This window comes from Crocodylus porosus, unplaced genomic scaffold (genome assembly GCF_001723895.1).
Source record: "Crocodylus porosus isolate Cpor-Errol unplaced genomic scaffold, CroPor_comp1, whole genome shotgun sequence".
Classification (NCBI taxonomy): domain Eukaryota; kingdom Metazoa; phylum Chordata; order Crocodylia; family Crocodylidae; genus Crocodylus; species Crocodylus porosus.
Window position 1 is genome coordinate 33455010 of NW_017728917.1, and position 24411 is coordinate 33479420.

The window sequence follows — 24411 nt, forward strand, 5'->3', positions numbered from 1 at the left end:
AACAATTAATTTCTTACATCATTAACAGAAACTTTCTCTTTAGCTCCATACTATAATTTGTTTTTCTTATGAAAAACAAGCTTTGGTTTCCAGCTCTTCAGTCAAAACCACTGCAAATCCCTTATCAAAGTTCCTTTACTAAGGACATTCTTTGAAGCTGTTAGCTGATGTGTTGGTCATTTGAAATCTTCTTCAGTTTCTTAAAGCCTTTTATTTTCAGATAGTGCCACTGTACAAAAAAAATTAGATGGAAATTTTGGGAGCCAGCTATTTGGTGTCACTTTCCATTTCTTTTCCTGTGGGTTCCTTGAAGCCTGAAACTGGAACTGTGTGTATAGTTTTCTGAAACTAGGTTCTGAAATACAGAGTGCATCAGTTCAGCCTTGCTATCTCATTTCAGTTATGGGTTCTGATATCAGGCTGGTCATGTGATGATACCTTACATTTCAGTGGAACACCACAAAAAAGGATCAATACTTTGAACAACACAAAAAACCCACTGTAATTATATGCAACATCCAATGACATTATTGAGTGTGAGATCCAAAGATATGCATTGCATGAGACAAATCCCAAAACCTCATTAAGGTCCTAAATTCTTAAAGCTACACACAGTGTTTGCCTTTCTTATTTGCCCCATTGTTATCATCTTGACTTCCCAAACCAAGATTCCCACTTGTTATTGTCTGAGGACAGCTTGTGTCATTCCAGTGCAAGTAAAATTCATCATGTTAAAAATAAATTAAGTGTTCTTTGATTGTAACATGATCTTCTCCTGCCACAATTCCTTCTTTTCCAGAAACCAATCTAACTCTCATGGTCATCTTCTCTTATTTGCTAATATTTTGGTGCTGTCAAAAACAATAGAATAACACTTAGCAGCTTTCAAGGTAAAACGTCCTTCTTTAGCATATTCCTAAAAATATGAATAATTTTGTTTTGAATAATTTTAGCCACTGTTACATTGCAATAAATGCTGAAGCCAGAGTAGAAGAGTGGCTCTCATCTGGCAGGTAAAGGCCAGGTCATCATGCCACTTGCTGCACTCTCCAGATTATTTGAAAGTCTGTAACAAAGACCACAAACCCCTGTAACTGGGCAGGATGCAGGCTGTGTAGTGCAGGGTTGCACACCTATTGATTACTACGAGAACTCCTGTGTCATATTATGAGAATGAGGCCTTAGGTGATTAAACTGGGTGGAGCATAGGAGCCATATAAGCCTGGATCCTGGATTGAGGAGTCAGTCTGGCCCAGGTCAGGGCTACAAGGGCCTCTCCCTGGGGGAGGACTATAGACAATAAGGTAGCCCTGAGCAGCTGGTCTTGGATAACCAGCTAGCAGTAAGGTTTTCGTTTGTGTTGCATATTTACCCTGAAAGGAGTTGGTTATTTCATTTTTAGCTCATCTTTTGGTTATGATTTGGGAAAAATAGCTGTGAGATATGGGTTAGGTTTAAAAGGATTAGGGAGGCCACAGTGGGTGACTGGTGAGGGCACTATATGGTTGACTTGGGACAGGCTAAGGCCCTTAGAACTGATAGTAGGTAGAGAACCCAAGAGAAATCCTGAGACAGATCCCATTGCAACTCTTAGTTTGAACACCTACACACTGAATCCCTTCATAGATCACTGCTGTTAACTGAACCACAGATCCCTCCATATATGTACTAACCACCAAACTATCAGCTGGGCTTGGTGATGGAATTTCCCACCATTCCTTTTGAAGCAGTGCTGTTGTACTGACAGAAATACAAGATTCATGAGACCAAGAAAGAAGTAGAAGAGTTCTCCTCAAATGCTGTAATCCAGCCATTTAGACATTCACCCAAATTTAGCCACTTAGGGTTCCAATCTGCATACCCAGACACATTGCAGTCTTTTAACTACTTGCTATTTAATGTGAAAAACAAAAGACATTATGGGAATATGGACCAAAAGCAAGAACTCTTACTTAAAAAGTTAAGAGTTATACTTCCCAGTCCAAGTCTCTGCACCTAGGAGTTATTTCTACCGGGGGGAAGGGGAGGGTAGAGGTTGTTTCTTTCAAGGCATTGACTATTTAATGTAAAATACAAGTTCAGATAAGGCCCTACCCTGAAGGGTAGGGTACTATTCTGGGAGGTGTGATGTGTAGTTTTGAATCCACTTAGGCTTGAAAGATCATTACGTGCAGGTCCTTTCTACCTGGGTGAGTTGCCTAAGAGATTTTTTTTCCAAAAATCTAGTTGGTCTAATAAAAGATATCACCTCTACCATGAGTTCTGAATCTTTTTGCCTCTAGACTAATACAGCTACAACCTGGATACCTAAGAGAATGTAATGCTTTAAACCTGGAGTGTCAAAAATCCTGCCTACAGGCCAGATCCAGCCGTGGTGCTGTTTCACCTGGCATGTAAGGCTCCTTGTGGAGGCTACCACCAAATTCCTGGGAATGATTAAGGATATGTACCAACACAGCTGTGTTAACTGTCCTCTCACCACTGCTTACCACACCACTACTGCTTGCTCTGCTGCTGCTACTGGATATGCATCCAGCCTGTGAGGCTCCTGGCAGTCTGGATACAGCCTTGGGGACCAGTCAACTTTGATACCTCTACTCCAAAACAAGGAGTGCAAGACACAAGTCAGAAAGGGAACAGAAAAAGCAGCCTGAATCTTACGCCTAATGTTTTAAGATTTCCCTTCAGAGCCTAGCGTTTGTCATTTTAATGTGCTTTCTCAGGTGGTTTCTACTTTTTAGCTTGAGTGCTTATGCAAACAGTGCACAGTGAGTTCTTGGAGAAAGGAGTCCAAAAACAGAACTACTACCTCTCAGGTCAGTGCCCCAAGCACCTGGACACATTCTGTACTGGAGCAGGCAGGTGGCCGCCCTCTTGTAGCTTGTCCATGTTGCACTTCAGGAATTCAGCAAAAAAGAGCACCAGCAAGAGCTTGGCTGTGCAGCCAAGCAGTTTGAATGTGTGCTTGAGAATTGGAAGGCCAGAATGCTGTTCCCAGGAGGGGGCTGGGGTTTAGTATTTTGGGGGTAATTTTTTTGGTTTTGTTTTAGTCAATGACTGTTGAATGTAAAATGCAAAAATCTATCCACCTCCTTGCTTCATGATTTGGACACTCTTCTGAGGTGGTCGGGGTGAGAAGTTCATTTGTCAGTCCCCTCAGGGTGAGAGTACCATCAAACCCACCACCTGGGTGAGTAACTAAAGGGGATACAAAAGCGAAGGAGTGAGAAACCAGGGAACCCTCAATGGTATTCACGCCCACATCACCCACCTTCCCCAGAAAAGGGTCCAAACCTCCAGGCTACAGGTTGGGCCCACAGTCAAGTTGCTTTCCTGCTCTTCTTAGGCCAAGAGGCATGTAATTTCCATACGGCCCTAAGGAAAGGTCTGAGTTAGTAGTAGCCTGATTCTATGGTTTTGTAGTTTGCTTTTTACCTGGGAGCACAACATTCTGAACTTTATATTTAGGGGTTTTCTAGTTTTTTGGACAATGCCTGTTTCTTATAAAGTTTATAAGGCGCTGTGAAAATATGGAGCTGAACATATGATTGCAAGGTCCCAAGCAGGGGTCAACTCCCCAGATACAGGCTACTATCAGCAGGAGTAGGATGATCTGCTATTATGTTGCTAATTACAAAAGCTTCAGAGGGTCAGGAAGAAGGAGCATCACAGAATGCCTAACTCTGCAGCCCAGTGCTTTGACTATTATATATATTATTGTGGGATGAGGAAACTGAACGCTTCAGGCCCACAGTTTAGGCAGGCACCCCAACCAGCATGGTATAGATTATATGGGGCAAGAGGCTCTCCTTGAGAAACTCAGCCTATTACCAGAAAGAAAACCCTTTAGGTTCTTCTTCAAATACTAACCATCACTCCTGAAAATTATGTAGATTGGTGGCTTTACATTATGCAAGTTACATTACACATTTGCTTCAGGATAATACCTGTTTTGAGTATTATCTACATTGCCTCTTCCAGACAGCTGATAATATGTTTTACTTACTTCTGATAATTAAAGATGATTGCTGCACTCATCCACATAACACTTCTATTAACTTTTGGTGCCAAAGGTTGCAGAAGTTCTTATTATTGGCACCTAAATTAAATTGCATAAAAAATCATCAGCTGTTCTGAATGCACTCCAATAAGAAAAGGGAGGGTATCTGTGCCTGAAAACTTGAAAAAACAAATTTTCCATCTACGTAGTTGGTCTAACAAAAAATTTCACATTTACACAAAGAACCTTGTCTATCTATGTCTTTAGCCCAACATGGCTATAACCAACACCTATGTCCTAAGAAAGAATTGATATTAAAATGTCACTATTGCTAGCAAGCTCAGAATAGAAAATGAGTGGCTAAGCATGGACACTTAACTACCCTTCCATTTTCTTCCAGCTCACCATTGCAGAACAGTCTCCAGTCATGTAGGCTGAGGCAACAGTTGGAAGCATGCAATATATCTGCCCCTAATGGACCTATTCCATAGCTATAATTCTAACAGCTATGAATACAGCATCTTTCGCAAACAAATTTAGTCATTGAAGAACTTAGTCATTGAGTTTTGTGTGTACAGCTTAAGAAAAAAAACCCCTAAAAGTTACCTAAAAAGTGTAACTTACCTTAATGGGGAAATAACACAATAGTTTAACACTTTTATTTTAACAGTTAAAAGTATTTCTCAACTCTAGTGTATACTATATATGATTCAGTGTGAGAGATCATCTTGGGGACACTTCTGTACACATGATTGCAAATAGTTACTTGTAAGTTAATGTTTCCCAATTCAGACCTTATCAGTTAGTAATAATACAATAAGGTAAGTAAAAATTCACATATTATCAAGTAGCACTTACCTGACCCCAGACAAGTTCTCCTAATCCAATAAATATACACCACATCCACTGGTCAAGCTCCAGAGGAGAACAGCTGAAAGGCTTCCCACCAAACTGTACAATTACTATCTGCAGAGGAAAAATGGGAGGAGGGGAAACATATTATCTTTCCTGTAAAGATGTGTTATATCTCGCTAGTGGAACGGTTAAGCATGCCCTAAGATAGTGATTGGCAATCAGTGTGCCACGTGGCATCTTGGGGTGCCCTGAGATTGAAGGGTTCCACATAATGTCAGCACTGTTTAGCATACAAACATGATTCATGAAATAAAACCACAGTTTTCAAATAGGAATCCATGATGTTAAAACAATTTGACCTTTTGTGGTCTGAGTTCTCTGCAACAGAAGAATTGCTCTTTTTTGTCTATACTTAAAGGGGAATGAAAACTAAACAATGGCATTTTCCAAGCATGCCTCTAATCTAAACCGGCTGAGAACTTCTGCTCTAAGCATACTCAACTGTATAGTGACCTGAACATGTCAGAAAGTCAGAAAAGCTACATTCTGATCCCAATCTTCTACGTGCTATCCTATGAGTCCTTAGGTAAAGGCAGACTGATTTGAGTGATCTATTTAAAATACCTTGGGTCTTATTTTCAGAAGTGCTGACCACACACTCCCTATCGTGATCAGTAGAGGCTGAAGCTTCTCAGAACTAAAAATCCATATATTCATTTAAACGCTGAACTCATGAACTGATGAGTCTTGAATGAGAGCTAAAGGCAAAGCATTATTTTATGTTGGAATTTATTTGGAACAAGAGATTTTTATTAAGTGTCAAACATCTTATTCCATTGCCATTATGTTTTATATTAAAGCCCCAGGCAAACAATACACCAAAGCCATGATTAATTGATTAACTGGTTTATTGCATCTTAAAGGTGGCAGAAAGAAGTGCAGCTCCCTGCTGTAACTGAGAATGCTTTGCAGGAAGCATTCTGAGTTACAATGATGTCCTGGACCAAACAGGAGTTCACTGCTGGTTTCGGGGGTGTAGCTGGCTATCTGTGAGCCTGCAGCTGTTTTCCCCCAGCCTGTCCCTTTTTCAGAATGGGTGAGGCAAAATGGAGCAGAGGGAAGCAGTCTGGGAGTCTTTCACCCCAGCTGGAGGGTGGGGTGGGTGAATTGGAGCCCCCCCGCTCAAGACGGGGTTCCAATACACCCACCCCACCCTCTACCCGGGGCTGAAAAGCCCCCAGACCAAACTTCCTCTGCTCCCTTCCCCCCCTCCTATTCTGAAAACAGTGACAGGCTGGCAGGCAGCGCAGACAGAAGTTATAGCAGATGCTCTATTTTGAAATGCCTTCATCTGATACCTTATATAATGAGGGGTCAGATTTCCACCCGAATGGCCATTTTCAAAGCTGTTTGCAGCCATGCACTTGTGTTTGGTCACAGTTTTAAACTGCTTTCTGTGACCAGACCAGGAGAAAATTCTCACTTTTGTCTGTACAAAATGTAAATCAGCCCATACATGTTCAGGATATTAACAGTGCAATAAACCAGGACACCAGCAACAAAGTTATTACACAGATATGTGTAATAACTTTGTGGCTGGCTTCTATGGGGCCTTAAATAGAATGTAGCAGGGTAGACCACACCAGGGTTTGCAAATGGCAAACAATTGTTGGTTGGCAGGGACCACACCAAGGTCAAATACTGGTTCAGTCCCTGCCAGTTGACAGTAGATTAGGATGACTGTGAGCTAAAGCTCTGTGGCAGTACCAACAATCAGCTGATTGGGGCTACTCCTGGGCTCAATTTCTAGGGTGGTCCCAATTAGCTGATCATGGGTCTCCAGAGTCAGCTGATGATCAGCTGATTTCTGAGCACCCAGATTTCAACTTACTCATGCAGGAGGATATAAGGAGGTTCCTGGGATCACAATCCCAAGATCCCACTGCCCCAGCAATATGGTACAATTCAGATCTGATCCCTGATCCTACAGTTGTGCTGCCTGCCATGCATGTGTGGAAAGAGCTTTCCCATTCCACCTTCAAATGAACATCTGTCAGCAATCTAAATCTCATTAAAATAACAGATTAATATAGAATGCATTCATTTATCAAAAAAACTATCAGTTATTAAAATGTATCATATATGTACACGTAAGTAAATATCAACTGAAACATTTTAAATGGAATTACCAATCAATTCTGGATAATGTGATGTTAATTACATTATTTTTTCTTAAATGTTTTAATTTATCTTCTCTTTTTAACAGCATCTTACTAATGACTGATATGAACATAGGATAAATTAATATATTCAACAGTAATCTGGGAATGGGTAATTAGTTAATCTAAACACCATACCAGTGGACTAAATTGGTGATAATTGATCAAGTTTATTTGCACAAAAAACATTCACAGGGTAATTATAAACTAGAAATGTTGATGTGGGTATGAGACACACACTAATTTTGTGGCAAACATAACACCTGAATCCCACCAGATGACTGTAGCCAAATAAATCATATATACATGGCTTCTGTAATGCGTGTAGTTCTGATCTAATTTATTCAAATTTCAAAACACAAACTTTAATTCTCTTCTGATATTGTAGTTTATAGGACTTCTGCATAGGAAGATGAATCATCAATAGCTATAATAGTGTAAGTGTCAACAATTTAAATGGGTAGTCTAGGTCCCATTTATCACATTCACTAAGGTCAGGGCTGTCCAACTGGAAGCCTGTGGGCTGCATCTGGCCTGAGGGGGTTAATATGTGGCCATCAGATTCCCACCCAGCTACCATTGCTCCCTTTGCTCTGGCTGCCACTTTAAGGGCTCAGAGCTAGCAACAGAACAACCTGCAGATGACTGCACTCCCCAATCAGGAATCACATGGCCAGCAGGGGATTGCCTGATTGGGGAAGAGAACTCAGCTGGTGGCAATAAGAGCAGGCCTGAGCAGGAAAGCCGGCAGTTTGATGTCTGCAGTTGTAGAAAGTACATTGCCCAGCTGGAGCTCCTGCTCAGAACATCTTGGAGGTAAGGGCAGGAGCTATGGGGATGGCAGGAGGCTCCTGGTCCTGTGGCATTACCAAAAATTTCACCCTGCTGGGGTAAGATGGTATCGTGGGTCCACTCCTGGCAGGGTGTTTCCCACAAAATGATATGCCAGTTGCCTCCCCAGTGAAAGGAGAATAAGGGGTGCCTTAAAGCCCCTTCCCCCTATTCATAGGTAACCCAGAGTATGGACAAGCAGTAGAGCTAGGCATGTCTATGGACACCTGAGTTCATGGGGTGTAAGACCCCAGAACCCCAGTACGGGGGTTTGAATCATTGAATCATAGAATAGAAGGACCAGATGGGACCTGTAAGTTTGAGTCTGGTCCCCTGCCATGGGCAGGAGGTAATTGGGTTCAAACAAACTCCATGAGTTGCTTGTCCAGCCTCCTCTTGAACACCCACACAGATGACGACTGCACCACCTCTGCTGAGTGTGTTCCAGATTCTAGTTACCCTTATGGAAAAGAAGTTTTTCTTTATGCCTAGCTAAATTTTTCCTCAACTAGCTTGTGCCCATTGGACCTTGTCCTCCCAAGGGGTGCCTTTTTGAAGAGATGCTCCTTTAGTGTTCACCCCTGAGATACTTGTAGGCAGCTATCAAATCTCCTATCAGTCTTCTCTTACTCAGACTGAACAAGCTCAGTTCCCACAGTCTCTCCTTATATGACCTGTCCCCCAGGCCCCTGATCATGTGGGTGGCCCTTCTCTGTTCTCTTTTGAGTTTATCCACATCCATCTTAAAGTGTGGTGCCCAGAACTGACACAGTAGTCCAGCTGTGGCCTCACCAGTGATAAATAGAGGGGGAGGAGCACCTCTTTGGATCTATTGGCAACACATTAGCTGATGAACACCAGAGTTCTATTTTCCCTGTTGGTGATTTCATCATACTGATGACTCGTATTCATTCTTTGGTCGATTGTCAACCCCAGGTCCCTTTCACATGCAGTGCCAGCCAGTGGACCACCACTGTGAAGGTTTTTCCTATCCAGATGAAGGATCCGGCACTTATCCCTACTGAGCCATATCTGATTGCATTCTGCCCATAGGACCAGCCTGTCAAGGTTATCCTGGATACCTGTCCTGCCCTCAGATGTGCCTACATTTCCCCACAGCTTGGTGTCATCCATAAGCTTAATGATTGTACTTCCCACTCCCTCATCCAGGTCATTGATAAAGATGTTAAAGAGTATGGGCCTAAGCACTAATTCCTGGGGGATGCTACTGGAGACGGCCCTCCAGGATGAGACCACCCCATCAATTGCAACTCGCTGGGATCAGCCACCGAGACAGTTGCCAACCCATCTCACTGTAGCCTGGTCTAGGCCAGTACCCTCTAGCTCAACTGAGAGAATCTAATGGGAACCAGTATCAAAAGCCTTTCTGACATTTAGGTAAATGATGTCTACCTCATGCCCCATGTCCAGTTGGTTAGTTACCTGATCATAAAAAGACACCAGGTTTGTTAGACATGACCTCCCCTCAACAAAGCCATGCTGGTTGTTTTTCAGTGCTCCACCAGTTATGAGCTTTTGTTTGATGGTTTCCCTGGTGATTTTTTTTTGGAAAGATTTTTCCCAGGATCAAAGTCAAACTGACCAGCCTATAGTTTGCAGGGTCATCTCTCTTCCTTTTCTTAAAGATGGGCACCACGTTAGCCTTCTTCCCATCATTCAGGACCACTTCTAATTCCATGACTCTTTGAACACCTTTGCCAGAGGCACCACAAGGAGTCAGGCCAATTCTTTCAGGACTCTCGGGTGCAGCCCATCTGGCCCAACCAACTTGAAAACATCCAAATGCTCTAAGAGTACCTTCACCTGTTTGGGGCAGTTTTTATGTGGACTACTGTCATTGCTGTATTCTCTAGGTTGCTGAACAGGTGACGAGTTCATGCCTGGTTTCAAGAATACTGCTGTGAAGTAAGAATTAAGGAGCTCAACCTTTTCACAGGGATCAACTATAGGCTCAGTGGGGGACTTACAGTGGAGCTTGATTTCTTCTTGCTCCCTGTGTACCTATAGAAGAACTTTTTGTTGCCTTTTACTTCAGTTGCCAGCTTTATCTTTATGCATGCCTTGGCCTTCCTTTTCTCATACCTGCAGGAAACCATTTTTCCATTGCCTGTATGCTTCTTATTTCTTTTTAAAAAGTTCCCTTATGTCTCTGTTGAGCCAGGCAGGCCTCTTAGCTCCCTTCCCACATGGGGATGGCCTCTTTTTGAGCAGTGAGAATTGCCCCATTAAGGAAGTGCCACCATTCCTGAACTCCCAAGTCATTCAGTCACTAGTTGGGAAGGGCATTTCCAACTAGACTCCTGAGTTTACTAAAGTCTGCTTTTCTGAAGTCAAGGACTTCTGTTCTGTTGGTAGAATTCCCACCCTTACAGTGGATGGTGAAACTAATCAACTCATGATCACTATCACCCAGAGTACCTCCAATCTTCAGGTCACCTACCATTTCTTCCCTTTTGGTCAGCTTCTCCACAGGCTGTAACAAGCACAGGTTGTCTAAAGTTGCCAAGAAGTTGATTGACCTGCTGGAGCTGCCTGAATGGTCTTCCCAACAGATGCCAGGGTAGATGTAGTCACCCATGACAATGAAGTCCTTCGTGCTGGATGCATCAGTCAGTTCTCTGTAGAATGCCTGGGCACTCTCCTCTTCTTGGTAGATATAGTAGATTCCCACCATCAGGTCCCCTTCTCCCATGCCCCCTTATATCTTGACCCAAAGGGTCTCAAGGGACTTCCCTGTGCAATAAAATGTAACCTGCAGGGAAGGGTACTGCTCTTTCACTTAGAGGGCTACCTGTTTACCCTTTTTCCAAACCTGGTCCTTCCTGTAGAGCATATAGCCTTCAATATCCACTGCCCATTCATATGTATCGTCCCACCAAGTATCCATCAACCTAATAATGTCAAATTCCCCGTCAGACAGAAGGACTGCCAGTTCATCTTGTTTATTGCCCATGCTTCTAGCATTCCCATAAAGAAAGCTGAGTTCCCCTCTACTCATCTGAGGTTTTCTGTCCCTCTGCAAGTCTCTGAGGTCATTGGTGATAATCTGGATGTCCCCTATGTGAGTACCCTCCATTGGGTAATCTTGGCCAGAGGATTTATGCCTAGCAGTGGAATCTGCCCCCACTTCCCTGGGCTTGTGTAGTTTAAAGCCCTCCTCAGCAAGTCTGCAATTCTCATGGGGAAGAGCTTCTTCCCTCTGCCCGTAAGGTAGATACCATCTCTTGCATGCAGGCTAGTGCCATTGAACTGCATACCAAAATCTAAGTGTCACTGAACTGGTTTTGGATTCTATCTCTGAAGACTTTGGTTGACTTCTTCAATGCATTCCTCCCTCTGATGGCCATGGCCTCTAACAGGAAGGACTGAGGAGAAGACCATTTGTGCTTCTGATTACTTGAGCTTTGCCCCCATGGTCTTGTAGTTGTCCATGATTCTCCTGGGGTTGTTTCTTGCTGTGTCATTTGTGTCCACGTGGACAAGGATCATGGGGTAGTGTTCCATAGGGCAGACCAGCTTTGGGATCCTCTCTGTTGCATCTCAGATCCTAGCTCCTGGGAGGGAGAAGGACTCTTGTGCAAGGGAGTCTGGATGATAGATGGCACCTTCTATTCCTCACAGCATGGAGTCTTCCACAACAATCAACCTTTGTTGTTTCTTCAGTGGGGAAGGGGATGGTTCTCTCTTCTTCTTGGTGCAGAGGACATGGATACCTCAACCGATGATGGTGCCAGGGCTGTGTAGTTGTTGTATAGGGCTATTGGTAGAGCAGCTGACACATGTCATGGCTTTGCACCTGATGTGACCAATTTCCACCCTCCATCATTAGGGGCAACTTGCTGAAGCACACTCTTCTGCCTGAACTCTGTGGCATCATTCTCCATGTGCATGGCCTAATAGTAAGCATCTAGGTCCTTCTTGTGGTCCTTGATGGTTTCAGTCTGCTCACCTCCTCCTGGAGTTCCCTCATTTGGCCCTCCAGAACATCCGCCAGTAAGCACATCCCACAAGTGTGGGCCCTGTACTCATAGCTTCTTAGGTGTTTTATTGAGTAGAAGACCAGGTAGGTATGATGATTATCCCCACACAGCCCTTTTCAGCAGCTGATGCTGATGCGGTGGCCTGGCAGACATGGTTGAGTAGCTGCCTACAGATGGATTCCCTGGCTTCCCAGTTAGGGTTCCCTGGCATCCTGGTTTCTAAAAGCAGCTGGGGGATTCCTTAGGTCCCCAGGTCTCCATGGAAGTGGTGAGGGAGGGCTGATTCCTTGTTGCCTTTACCTGAGTTCCAGCATTGGGGAGTGGGAGCACTGTCCCATGGTGTGGGGAGGCTTTGGCTGCTCGGTGGTGCAACAGTCATGGGAATGCCATGCATCACTGCCATGGGGCAACTCAGTGGCCCCTCGGTGGCCCCACTAGTGGCCCCTCGGTGAACCCTCCCACACAAACTCCTGTGTTAACTTGTGCACTGGGCTCTGGTTGCATGGGTCCCTGGTGGCTGAGCTAAGTAGGGGCCAGGGGAGCATGACCCACCTCAGGTCCACTCAGCTGTCTCCCACCATTCTCTGTCTACCTGCTGCAGTCCCCCACTTACCTCCTGGCTCCTTGCTTGGGGTCAGAGGTCTTGGGGGTCTGCCTGGGGGTCCACCGAGGGTCTATGGTACTCAGGGACATGACAGGCTTCTGCCCATGCATATCCTCCTGAGAGCTGGTCCCAACTGTAGAGTGGCCTCAGCAAAAGGGAAGAGGAATCAGCTGAAGTTTAGGCTGTGCAGAGTAGGCCTGCAAGGGCAACCTGAAGGGCTGCACACAGGCCAGCCCCACAAGTAGCTAGATGAGTGAGCCCCAGTGAGGGGGCATGAGTTTGGGTGTCCCAGTGAGAGGGTGGTGGAGTAGCCCCAGTGAGGGGGAAGATGAGTTAAGACTCCAGTAAGCCCTCAGACATTTTGAGACTGAGTTTTGGGTCATAGATCAAGAGAGTGTAGAAATAGTGAGTAGTCTGGGCCAGTAGAGACTAGTATTTTGGATACCATCTGCAAGGCATGGGACATGGTATAGGGAAGTTTCAGAGCTGTGTATAATGTCCTAGGCATCAGGGCATTAAATGGGCAGCCTCCCACATTCAACATCTAGTTTAGTACAACAAGTTGTGGCAGAAGAGACAATGCAGACCACCCTAGACAGATGGGCGGGCTGAATATGAGACTCACTCCTAAGATGGCTCCCTGCCACACTGAGACCAGGATCCCTGTGGCAGGGTAGTGAAAGGCTTGGTGAGTTTTCTGTCTGTGTAGCAGTGCCAGTGGGATAGCCTGAGCAGGGGCCTCATACTTCTTGTGTCAGAGCAATTCCCCACATGGTGGTGGTAGCCAGGGTGCCTGTATGGCAGCAGGAGACTCACATTGCTCACACAGCAGGGTTCTGAATGTGACCCAAGTTCCCTCTAAGATGCACACGTGCGTAGCCATGCACAACTAAAAGTGTGGCCATGCATAGCCTTTTCAACACCGCACACCAGGAGAGGATGGGGCGGGAGCTTGCTATGGCCTCACCAGCTCTGGGGAAATGCTCTGCTCCCCCGCACCAGGGCCAGGGAGTGGACCACTTCCCCAGAGCCAGTGGGACTCACGCCAGCCCCCTGCCCCAGCCTCCATTCCTGCCTTGCCTCACCTCAGGGAGGAGCCAGTGCCTGCCCCAGTGAGGCTCTGCCAGCTCCAGGACACTGCTCCACTCCCCCACGTCACCTCAGGGAGTGAGGAAACATGTGGCATCAGGTCTGAGGAGCGGAGCACTGTCCCAGAGCTGGAAGAGCCTCACTGGGGCAGGCAGCAGCTCCTCCCTAACATGAGGCAAAGCAGGGATGGAGGCTGGGGAAGGGGGCTGGTGCAGGCTCCACCAGCTCTGGGGAAGTGCTCCATTCCCTTGTCCTGATGCAGGGGAGTGGAGCACTTCCCCAGCGGTCGGGAGCCCGTGGCAGGCTCCAGCCCCTGGCCCCTGGCCCCTGGCTCCCAGCTCCAGCCCCTGGCCCCCGGGTCCCAGGCCCTGGCCCCAGCCCCTGGCTCCCAGCCCCCAGCTCCAGTCTCCAGCCCCCAGCCCTCAGCTCTCAGCCCCCTTTGATAAGTGTCCCACACCAGACTGAGGCAGTGTGCTCATGGACCAAGGCGGCACGCTCATGGACTGCTGCTCCTTACAGGGAACATTGAATGTGATGGGTCCGAGGGAGATTGTACAGTCCCTAACCTGTGCAATGCATGGCCCTGAAGTTGTGGCTTGTGTGACAGCTCTGAAGTTGGCAAACCGTGACTTAGGGTCATGGTATTTGGTCACCTAAACAAGTAGCTAAACACTAAATCAGATTTTTAAAAACACTGAAGTATTCAACTCCTGTTAAAGTCTAAGAGGCACATATATTTCCAAAATTCATTCTAATAGATATTGCTTATTAGATATGATTCTGATCCAGCATAATCTCAGTTAATTAAACTATGCCTCATAAATTTGGTTTGAGTTCACTGGTGCTCAACCATTTCAGTCCTGTGGGCCAGATGAGTGGCACAAGGTTAGCACCTTCGTCTAGTCCTAAGCACCTGATATAGTATGCAGGGCCATGCTATGGGCTCCTCAGAGGTTCAGAAATCTTGCAGCGGGGGGCAGCAATTAATAGTGCCTCTTCTCCCCAACCCCCAAATCTTTAGAACTGTGGGGAGCCCTGCGTGCGAGAGTACATGGCTCCACAGGTTGGATTTCACTTACTGGCTGGAGGTTGAGCATCCCTATTCTAATCCATTTCCAGGGGAGTTGAGTTCAGTGGTTAAGATGCTATCCTGAGATGCTGGGGTTTAATTCTTTTCTCCTCTGCATGACTTTGGGCAAGTCACTTAGATCCAAGTCCACAAAGTTATTCCATTTGTGGGTTACCACGGTGTAAATATGAATTATTAATATATCCCCCTTATTTCTTAGTTCGGGAATTTTGGAAAGACTGTCTTTTTCTGTCAGCATGATCAGATTTACAGAATTCCAAGGTTTCTTCCCATTAGTGTAACATACTGGATTCTGTGCTATCATGCAGTAGTACTGGGGGAATTCCAAACAATAGATGAGGGCCCCACTGTACTGGAGGGTGTAAAAACATGTAGCAAAAAATATTGTCCCTAATGTACTTTCTATTTAAGGCCAATAAGATACAATAAACAGTAGGGCTGTGCGAAGCTTCAGGTAGTGATTCAATCTGAAGGAGATTCGACCTGATTTGGTGACTGAATCTCTGAATCTAAATTGAATCAGGGGACCAATTTAAAGGTCCAAATTGATTCAAATCTCTCCAAATCTTCAGAAAAGATTCAGAGAGCTTTGATGATTTGGGCAGGCCCTGTGGCTGCAGCAGGGAGCAGCAACTGACTCTGAGCTGGTAAGTACTAGGGGTGTGGAAGAGGGGGCTGGGAGAGGGGACCAGCCCCCCAACCCTCACCCACTCCCCTAGCCCCCACCATGTCTGCTCCCACACACCCCAGCTCTATCCTTTAAAAAAAAGCCCTGGTCCTCACTGCGTGTTGCTGGGTGGGGGGGCAATCCCTGCTGTTCCCCACTGCCCCATACTGCATGTGGGACTCTCCAATGAGCCCCCGACCCCTCTGCTCCCCTGGCCCCCACACAGGTGCCCTTACTGGGCCAATTCTGGCCCTTTAAGAAAAAAAATGAGAAAAGCCCCAGGACTCACTGCTCCTGCAGTGGCCTCAGGGCTTTGAGGCTCATGCAGAGTTCCCCACATGGATTGGAGCAACAGGGATGGACCCCTGCCAGCAGGAGCAGTGAGTCTGGGGGCTTTTTTCATTTTTTTCTTAACCGTCTAGAGCTGGCTCTGGTGCGGCACCCATGGGGGGGCTAGGGGTGTGGGGGGGTCATGCAGAGCCCCTCCCTGCAGCATGGGGCAGTGTGGGGCAGTTGGGATCACCCCCCCTCCCAGCAGCACCCAATGAGCCAGGGTTTTTTTTCCCAGAAAGCTGGGAGCTGGGGTGGGTGAGGCAGTGATTGCTGAACTGGGAGAGCAGGCAGGGGATGTGCCTGGCCTAGCTAATTTGGAGATTTAGCCCAATCAAATCGGGATAGTGATTTGAATCACTGTCCCCTGAATTGGCCGAATCCGAATCTGAAGTGAGTACTAGACACTTTGCACAAGCCTAATAAACAGATATTAATAGGATTCACAAAATAATGAGATAAAAGTGTTTTGTATACAGCAGTCAGGGTCACAGGTAAGAATAAATACTAGTACTGTAAAGCTGGTGCTGATGTTGTCAATAAGAGCACAATATGGCCCTCCCCTTTTCTAATATACAAAATGGTTACTGCCCTGTGGGTAACTAAGGTCATATGTCTGAAAATTCATAGACATTAAGGTTGGAGCATATCACTTGGAAGCCTATAAGCATGATGTGGGGTTTTTTCCCCTGAGGTGGAGTACATTTTTCTGTATCGAATGTCATCAGGTTTTTACCCGCCCACTTTCTAAACCTATCAAGGTCAGCCTGGATCACCAGCCTATCCTCGGGTGTGGATGCTCTATGCCAAATTTTGGTGTCATCAGCAAACTTGGCCAGTCCACTTCTGACACCAATGTCCACATTGTTAATAAAGACATTAAAGAGTATAGGTCCAACGATGGAGCCTTAGAGGACAGCACTGGTCATGGAGCGCCATGATGATTCACTTCTGTCAACCACCACTGACTGGGTCTGATCTCAGAGCTAATTCCCCAGCTATCAGACTGTGATGTAGCTGAGGCCACAGTTTGCAAATTTTTCCATGAGGAGATTGTGGGACACCAGATCAAAGGCTTTTTTAAAGTCCAGATATATGACGTCATTCTCTTCTCCCTTGTCCAGGTGATATGCCACCTGGTCATAGAAGGAAATAAGATTGGTCAGGCAAGAAACCCATGCTGGCTGTTCCACAGGATGTTGCCATCAGCCAGCTTGTCACGAATGGTCTCTCTGATAATTTTTTCCAAAATCTTTCCAGGGGTTGAGGTCAAGCTGATTGGCCTGTAGTTCCCTGGATCTACTTTTCTCCCTTTCTTGAATATAGGCACCACATTGGCCTTCTTCCAAACTTCAAGTACTTCACCAGAGCACCGTGAGTTCTCAAACATCCTTGCCAGTGGCCTCAAAAACAAGCCTCCTGAATGAGTGAGAGAGGAATGTGAGGTGTAAAGGAAGAAGAGATGGTAGCTTGGAGAATGTGGAGAGAAAAAAAGAAGGAGCAAGCAGAGCTTGATACTAAAGAGGTTAACATTGAAAAAAGTAGATGGAAATAGGATTTGCACTGGAAGTAGGATTCTCAACAGAGATTTAGGGATAAAAAAGAGTGATAGATAATAGATATGTTACAGGGTAGAATACAGAACAAAAGGGACTAAGGGTCAGGGTGCAATAATGGAAAGAGGCATAAATTGTTCCATTCCCTTTTACTGTAAACATATTTTGCAATTTTACTCTGAAAGAGGGGAGGGGTGTTTTGGGAGGTGATGGGAAGGTATTCCTTGATTGAGACAAGGAAAAAAAATGCTACCATTTTCTCCTCTATATATGCAGAAACCTTCATAGACCTATCTTCTTGATCTTCACCAAACTGCTATCCAAATGTATTGGGTTCTCTGTTTTTTATGCTAAAACATTGGTCACCCTGATGTTACATTCTTTGGGATGACTGCACATGAAGGTGAAATCCCAGGAATAGTTTTTCTGTATCTCATAGCAGATTCAATAAGTATGCATGAAACTGAACAAGTTTATGGATGTGGCCAAGCCACATTTCTTTTAATCCATCATATTAATTCCCAAGGACAGGGTGAGCTCCTGTGGATCATCAATTAGTTTTACTTATAGCAAACAGTAAGCTCATCAGATTGGTTATCATAACATACCAGCCAGCTGAAGAACAATAAATATCATTCCGAGCTGCTTCAGCAAACTGTATTATAAAATTATACTCTTCAGAACATATCATATAATCGCTAATGTGGAAAATTTAATTGAAAGAATAACCTATTTTACCTCAAGATATATTACCCAGATTTAAGAAAGACTGAAAAGCAAGCAAAACCCCCAGACTACATAGTCTTTTATCCTGTATTTTCTCAAGGGCATAACTCCCATTTGCTTTATTGTACATTGCATATGAATGAAAACTGCAGAAGCAGACTTCTGAGTTATGCACAGAGACTAATATATCTATTTATTTTAGAAGGTTCTTTGTTGGGGAAAGAGAAAATTGAGACCAAAGGCTAAAATTTATTAAATGGACTCAATATATCAGTTGGATGTCCCTCTCCCTTCAGCAACAAATGGGGCCTCTGAGGGCTCATGGCAGAGACCCCCCCCCCCAACTCAGTGTGGGGCAGCAGGAGTCAACCCACCTCACCTGGCACACACATGGCAGCTGCACCATCATGCAGGTGCAGTATGGCTTGGCAGGGTGCCGCATGCTGTCCCAGAGCTGGGGTGGCTCCACATGTCAGCCAAAGCTCCCAGTTCATTCCCCAGCTCTCTTATCACTTCCCCCAGCTCTTTCCGGGGGGTGCAACCCCCAGATCTGCATGTGGGGTTTCATCAGATTGCTGCTGCCAGTTCAGGAAGTAGTCCAAAGTTGCCACCATCCCCAGCTGGCAATGGCAGCCTGCTGTCTTCCTACATCATCTGGGGGCCCACACCTCCCAGGAAGAGGTGGGGGAAACAATCAGAGAGTTGGAGAAAGATCAGGGAGCTAGGGAATTGAACTGGGAACTTAGGTCCTGGCTCAATTCCCCAGCCCCAGGTTCAGTACTGCAGCTCTTGGTTTAATTACCCAGCCCTCAGTTTGATTCCCCAGCCCCCTGTTCAATTCTGCAGCTCCCAGTTTGATTCTGCAGCCTCCAGTTCAATTTCTTAGCTCCTGGGTTGATTCCCCAGCCTTCAGTTTGATTCCCCAGCTCCCTGTTCAGCCTGCTGAAACCCCACATGCAGATCGGGGGTCCACATCCCCTGGGAGGAGCTAGGGGGATAATCAGAGAGCTAGGGAATTGAACTGGGAGCTAGATGTCAATAGCAGAGCAGTCCTTTCTCCCTCTTTCTCCTTAGTTTCTGTTTAGCTGCAAGCTGGCCAGCTTTGAAACTCAAAACATTTTGAAACTTTCAAAATGTTTCAAATGCCTTCATTTTGTTTCAAAGATGTTTCAAAGCCTTTCATTTCAATTTCTCTACTTCAACCTTAAAATGAGTTGAAACAGCTTTGAAATGAAACACCCGTTGAAATTTTGTACAGCCTTAATGTCCAGGGATTCTCAGGTGTTGCAGTAGACTGTACAAAGGCTTTTGTGACTAGTATCTGGTACAGGTTTTACAGAAGACTGGCTAATAACAGATTAAAAGGAAAATACTAGAGAGGAGAATATAATCCTTTAAAACACCTCTAGGAAAAACACAGTGCTTCTGCAGTGATGCTTAAAGCTATTGTAACATGCTAGGAACAGAAGTTACACATAAACTGATATAAGTGATTGGAAACTGGTTCAAATCTGTAACGCAACATAAAATCAGTACACATGAACCTCTTTTTCAAACCAGTTTAAGATACACCTGGATGGATGTAGTATCAGCCTGAACTAATTTAGTTTAAATCAGTTTATTGAACTTCTGTCTCAAATCCACTCCAGATTCAAGTTAATTCATAGTCCCCCCAGCATCACAGATTGCTTTACACCTCTTCTGCAACCCCATCCCCTCACAAGTTGGGTGGGATAGCCTTGGCCTAACCTGTCTGCTCCCAATAAGCAGGGAGGTGTGCTCTAGCACTCCCTTGCTTCAGGCCTGAGCCACTGCAGGCATGTGTGGGGCTGCATTTCCAGAATCAAAATAGAAGGTCTGTTCACTTGCTTATCTGTTCAATCTACAGCGTTTAGACTAACTTGTGAAGATTGAATTGATCCAGCCCATGAATTTTTGACAGTCTGTACTTAGCCTAATTATGTAGGCAATGGTACAAAGCATCATGTAAATTTAAGTCAGTGTTTGACTCAATTGTGAAGTTATTTAATGAGCACCTTGTTTATCACTACTACTAAAGGGTAAAAAGGGTAGATATTATTCACCGCTACTAGTTGCATTCTTAATCTCCACTGGTATTTATTTATTTATCAGTTATTCATTGCAATTTATTAAATTATACTTACTACAAATCTTTATGTACAGGTGCGGTCAAGACTTTTTCTGTATTTCCAGTCTACAAACATATTAAACCTAAGCCAAAGTGTTCAAATGTACTATTACTGAGTTATGAGATATTTAAAAAACAAGAATATGTCTGATAACAGATAGATTGGTATGAACTGGGCCCACTACCCAACTTGGTTTTCTGAAAAGTAAAACTAGAAAAAGACACGATGTATTATTATTTTTGAACAATTGCTGATTCTTGCATAAATGATTACCTGTATAGCAAATGTACCCAATACAATAGTGCAAAATATAGGATTTCTGAAAATGCCATCAAAGACATTCCTCTCGCCATGGATTTTGCGTGCATTGATTTCATTGAAGAGCTGCATCATGACGAAAGTGTTGAAAATAATGGTATAATGCTCTGAAGGAGGAGAGTGGAGCGGTGCATTCCTCCCACTGTCAATCTGAAACATTTGTTCACCTTAATAAAAAGGAACAAAAAAGTTGTTTACTGTTCCAAAGCATTCTGTCTTGTATTTTTATGTCCATCTCTCTGCAATGGATAGCCTTTTTGCCTTGAAATGCTTTTTAACATCATTCCTTCCTGAGCTACCATAATAACGGCACAGTTCCCAATTCAGTGAGCAAAAGAACTACTGAGTTCCCCACTGTGAAGTTTAACAAAGTTGATTTTAGTTAGTGGCTTGGAATACATTCAGATGTTACACTTAGATTGACCTAACTAGGAATAAATCTAAGTGCTGAAATGTACACACATTTGGGGAGATTAGATCAGGCAAAAAATAGCCAGACTGACCTAACTTAGTTCACTTATAGAGCTGTGCTACATAGACGAGGCTAACTCGTGCCTGATCGAGCCAAATGTTTGGAGTCCAACCTCAGGGCTGGGAAAGCCCAGCTACTCAGCCCAGCCCCAGGGCTGCACTTTTCCTATGCCTCCACTCTGACTGGGCTATTTTTAGCCATTCTAGCCCATCCATCCCTCCCATGGACCTGTCAGCCTCCCCATCCTGCCAACCATCCCCCAAGGACCCATTAGACCCCCTCCCAAATCCTGCCTGTGTGTCCCCCTGCCCCAAATTACTTAGATTGTGGCCCTCAGCACCAATAAACATATGCAGAAGCAGGGGTCTGATCTATGATTACATGGCTTTAAGTAAGCTGCATGATCATAGATCAGGTCCCAGAAATGTGTGCACCAATATACCAGCAAAAATTATTTTTGAGGTGTTTTTTCTCCTACAAGGTAGACAAGAAAGAAATTAAAGACTTATTTTTTTTCATCCAATGGACTTGCTGACCATGCATTTGCTGTTTTTGTAATAATTAGTAGCAATTGTTCTTCACAATTTCTGAATATTACTGTCTTGTACACTATACCTTTTGATAAATATTTAGGATATGAACTGGGGAAAAACAATAGCTAATATAACCATTACCAATTTTAAAATTAGTTGCTTTTGCAATTTTGTTAACCTGCTGTGTAAGCTCATCAAAAGTCATTATATTGTTTATTTAAATGGCAAAGCATAAAACATTGGTTAGGGACAAGAGTGACTGTCAGTGTTTTAAAACAAACAAACAAAAAAGAGCGAGAAAAAGCTCAGTATACAGCAAATATCAATGACCAACAAGTTTATATCAGAAGTTATAGAATCATAGAATCAAAGGAAAGTAGACCTCCAGGGGTCATCTAGTCCAACCCCCTGCTTGAAGCAGGATCATCCCTATCCAACCATCCTGTACAATCCATAATCTAAACTCTAAATAAGACTACCATCAACCTCTGAGCATTCAAAACAGGCTCTTAGTAGAGGAAGTGGGGGAGGGGGAGAAAGAGTGGAGAGGATTTAAGGCCACATAAATCAATGGGTGACTCAAGACCCTGTGGGTCAAGATACAGGGGAGACAAGGAGAAGAGGACTTGATGGTAGGCAATTGCTACAGACTGCCACACCAGGAGGAGGAGCTGGATCTGGAATTTTCCAGAGAACTGATGGAGGTTACACGTTCAAGGGACACGGTTGTCATGGGTGACGTCAATTACCCTGACATCTTCTGGGAGGAGCACTTGGCCAGATCTGACCAGTCACATAGGTTTTTGAACTGCATGGAAAAACTATGGTTAGTACAGGAGGTGAACTGACCAACCAGGGGAAGGCTTTGTTGGATTTGGTTCTAGACAAAGGGGATGACCTGGTGGGACATCTGAGGATTGAGTGTAATCTGGAAGACAGTGATCATGAGGTGATAGAATTCACTATCCATCATAGGGCAAGCCATTAGGATAGAGGTGCTTGACTTTGGGAAGGCTGACTTCAATGACCTTAGGAAAATAGTGGGAGAGACCTATGGGAAGAGGGACTGGAGGGGAAGGGAGTTCAGAAGGGGTGGTCATTCCTCAAAGAAGCAATCCTCAGAGCACAGAAAAGGTCTATTCCTGTGTGCAGAACAGGTGGTAAAGAAGCCAGGAAGCTCTCTTGGCTTACCGGAGGAGTCTGGGAGTGCTTAAAAAAGAAAAAGGAGGCTTATGAACAGTGGAGACAAGGGGTAATCACCAAGGAGGAATACACAAATATAGCCTACATTTGTAAGGAGAAGATAAGGAAGGCAAGGGTGGAGACTGAGATCAGGTTGGTGACCAAAATCGAAGCCAATCAGAAGTCTTCCTTAGTTATATAGGGAGCAGGAGGAAGACCAAGGGAAATGTAGGGCCCTTGCAGAATGGGACAGGACAGCTGATAACAGTCAGGAGAAAGCTTGCAAATGATACTAAATTATGGGGAAAAGTGGTCATACTAGACAATATGATGTGGATCCAAGTGGACCTGGACAAGCTGGAAAGGTAGGCAGAGCAGAACCAGATGCAGTTCAATACAGATAAATGCAGAGTGTTTCATCCAGGGAGAAGTAACCAGCAACATCAATATACAAAAGAAGGAACATGAGCCACCAGTGCAATGCTGTAGTCAACAGAGATAATAGCAGAGTGGGATGCATCAGCTGATCCATCACCAGCAGGGCTAAGAAAGTGATACTCCCTCTCTGATCAGTGCTTGTGAGACCCAGCTGGAGTACTGGATCCTGTGCTGGGTGCTGCACTTCAAAAAAGACATGGGGAATCTTGAAAGGGTTCAGAGAAGGGCCCAGAGAAGGGCCACAAGAATGATTAAGGGCCTGGAGGACAAACCTTTTGAGAAAAGATTAAGGGATCTGGGACTGTTCAGCCTGGGGAAGAGAAGACTGAGGGGAGACTTGGTGGCCATCTATAAGTATGTGAGGGGTGAATATTAGGAGCTGGGAGAAAAACTGTTCACTAGGGCATCCTGGGGAAGACAAGGAACAATGGCCATAAACTGCTAGAGGATGGTTTCAGGCTGGATGTAATTAGGTGCTGCAGTCTCCAACCTTGAAATTCTTCAAAAGGAGACTTGACAGATGCCTTGCTGGGATCATTTGATCTTAGCAGTATTCCTGCCCAGAGCAGGGGGTTGGAGTTGATGATCTTTTGAGGTTCCTTCCATCCCTTAATTTATATGATTCTATGTTCATAGGTTATGCAGAAGCATTCTTCCTTCATCTATCTTAGCAATTATTATTATATCACACAGAGATTTGGGGATTTGGTTTTGAAATTACAGAAATCAGTAAAATTCCAGAAGGGCTGGGCAAGGCTTAACATTAAATTCCAGTTTAGGAGCAGGGTAACCACTTGGGTATATATTAACTTAACACATTAACTTAAACCCCTACCGACTCCTGAACCTAATCTTTTTCTTGGCAATCTGTAACTTGGATTGAAGGCATGCACCTCATGGGTGCATCTACACATATACTTTAGTGCAGAGTTGACTAATTATCTCTGCAGTAAGGCATCACAATCTACACACGTGCCAGTATTAGGGCACAGTAAGCTAATTAACTCTGCCATAGAATAGTACTGTCATGGACAGGACTATTTTACAGTGAAGTACTTAACTGTACTGAAATGCATGTGTACATGGTGACCAGGCAGGGGCCAGACTCCTGGCTCCCACCTATTCACACAGCTTTGCAGAGTCTGCATCCTTACGCCCCAGCCAGCCCCTCTGCAGCCTCATGCTGCCACCCAGACCCCAGGGCTGACCCCTCATGCCCTGTACCAGCCTGAGCATGCCCCACCCTGGCTCAAAGTGCTGCAGTCACAGGCACACGTGTAAATGCTGCACCTGGGAGCAGTTCGCTTTGGCTCAAAGTGCTCTGGAATTTCTTTGCCTTAATTGCACACG

At 44.8% G+C, this 24411-nt stretch overlaps 1 protein-coding gene across 6 annotated transcripts in view; it reads right to left on the reverse strand.

Annotated features, from left to right (window-relative positions):
• Positions 1-24411, reverse strand: part of ATP2B2 (ATPase plasma membrane Ca2+ transporting 2) — a 512499-nt gene that overhangs the window by 32789 nt on the left and 455299 nt on the right. For all 6 annotated transcript variants that reach the window (XM_019537048.1, XM_019537047.1, XM_019537046.1 and 3 more), the window contains 2 exons: positions 20392-20603; positions 4859-4966 (listed from right to left, as the gene is read on the reverse strand). In XM_019537048.1, coding sequence (XP_019392593.1) covers positions 4859-4966; positions 20392-20603 — 320 coding nt within the window. The remainder of the gene's footprint in view (positions 1-4858; positions 4967-20391; positions 20604-24411) is intronic.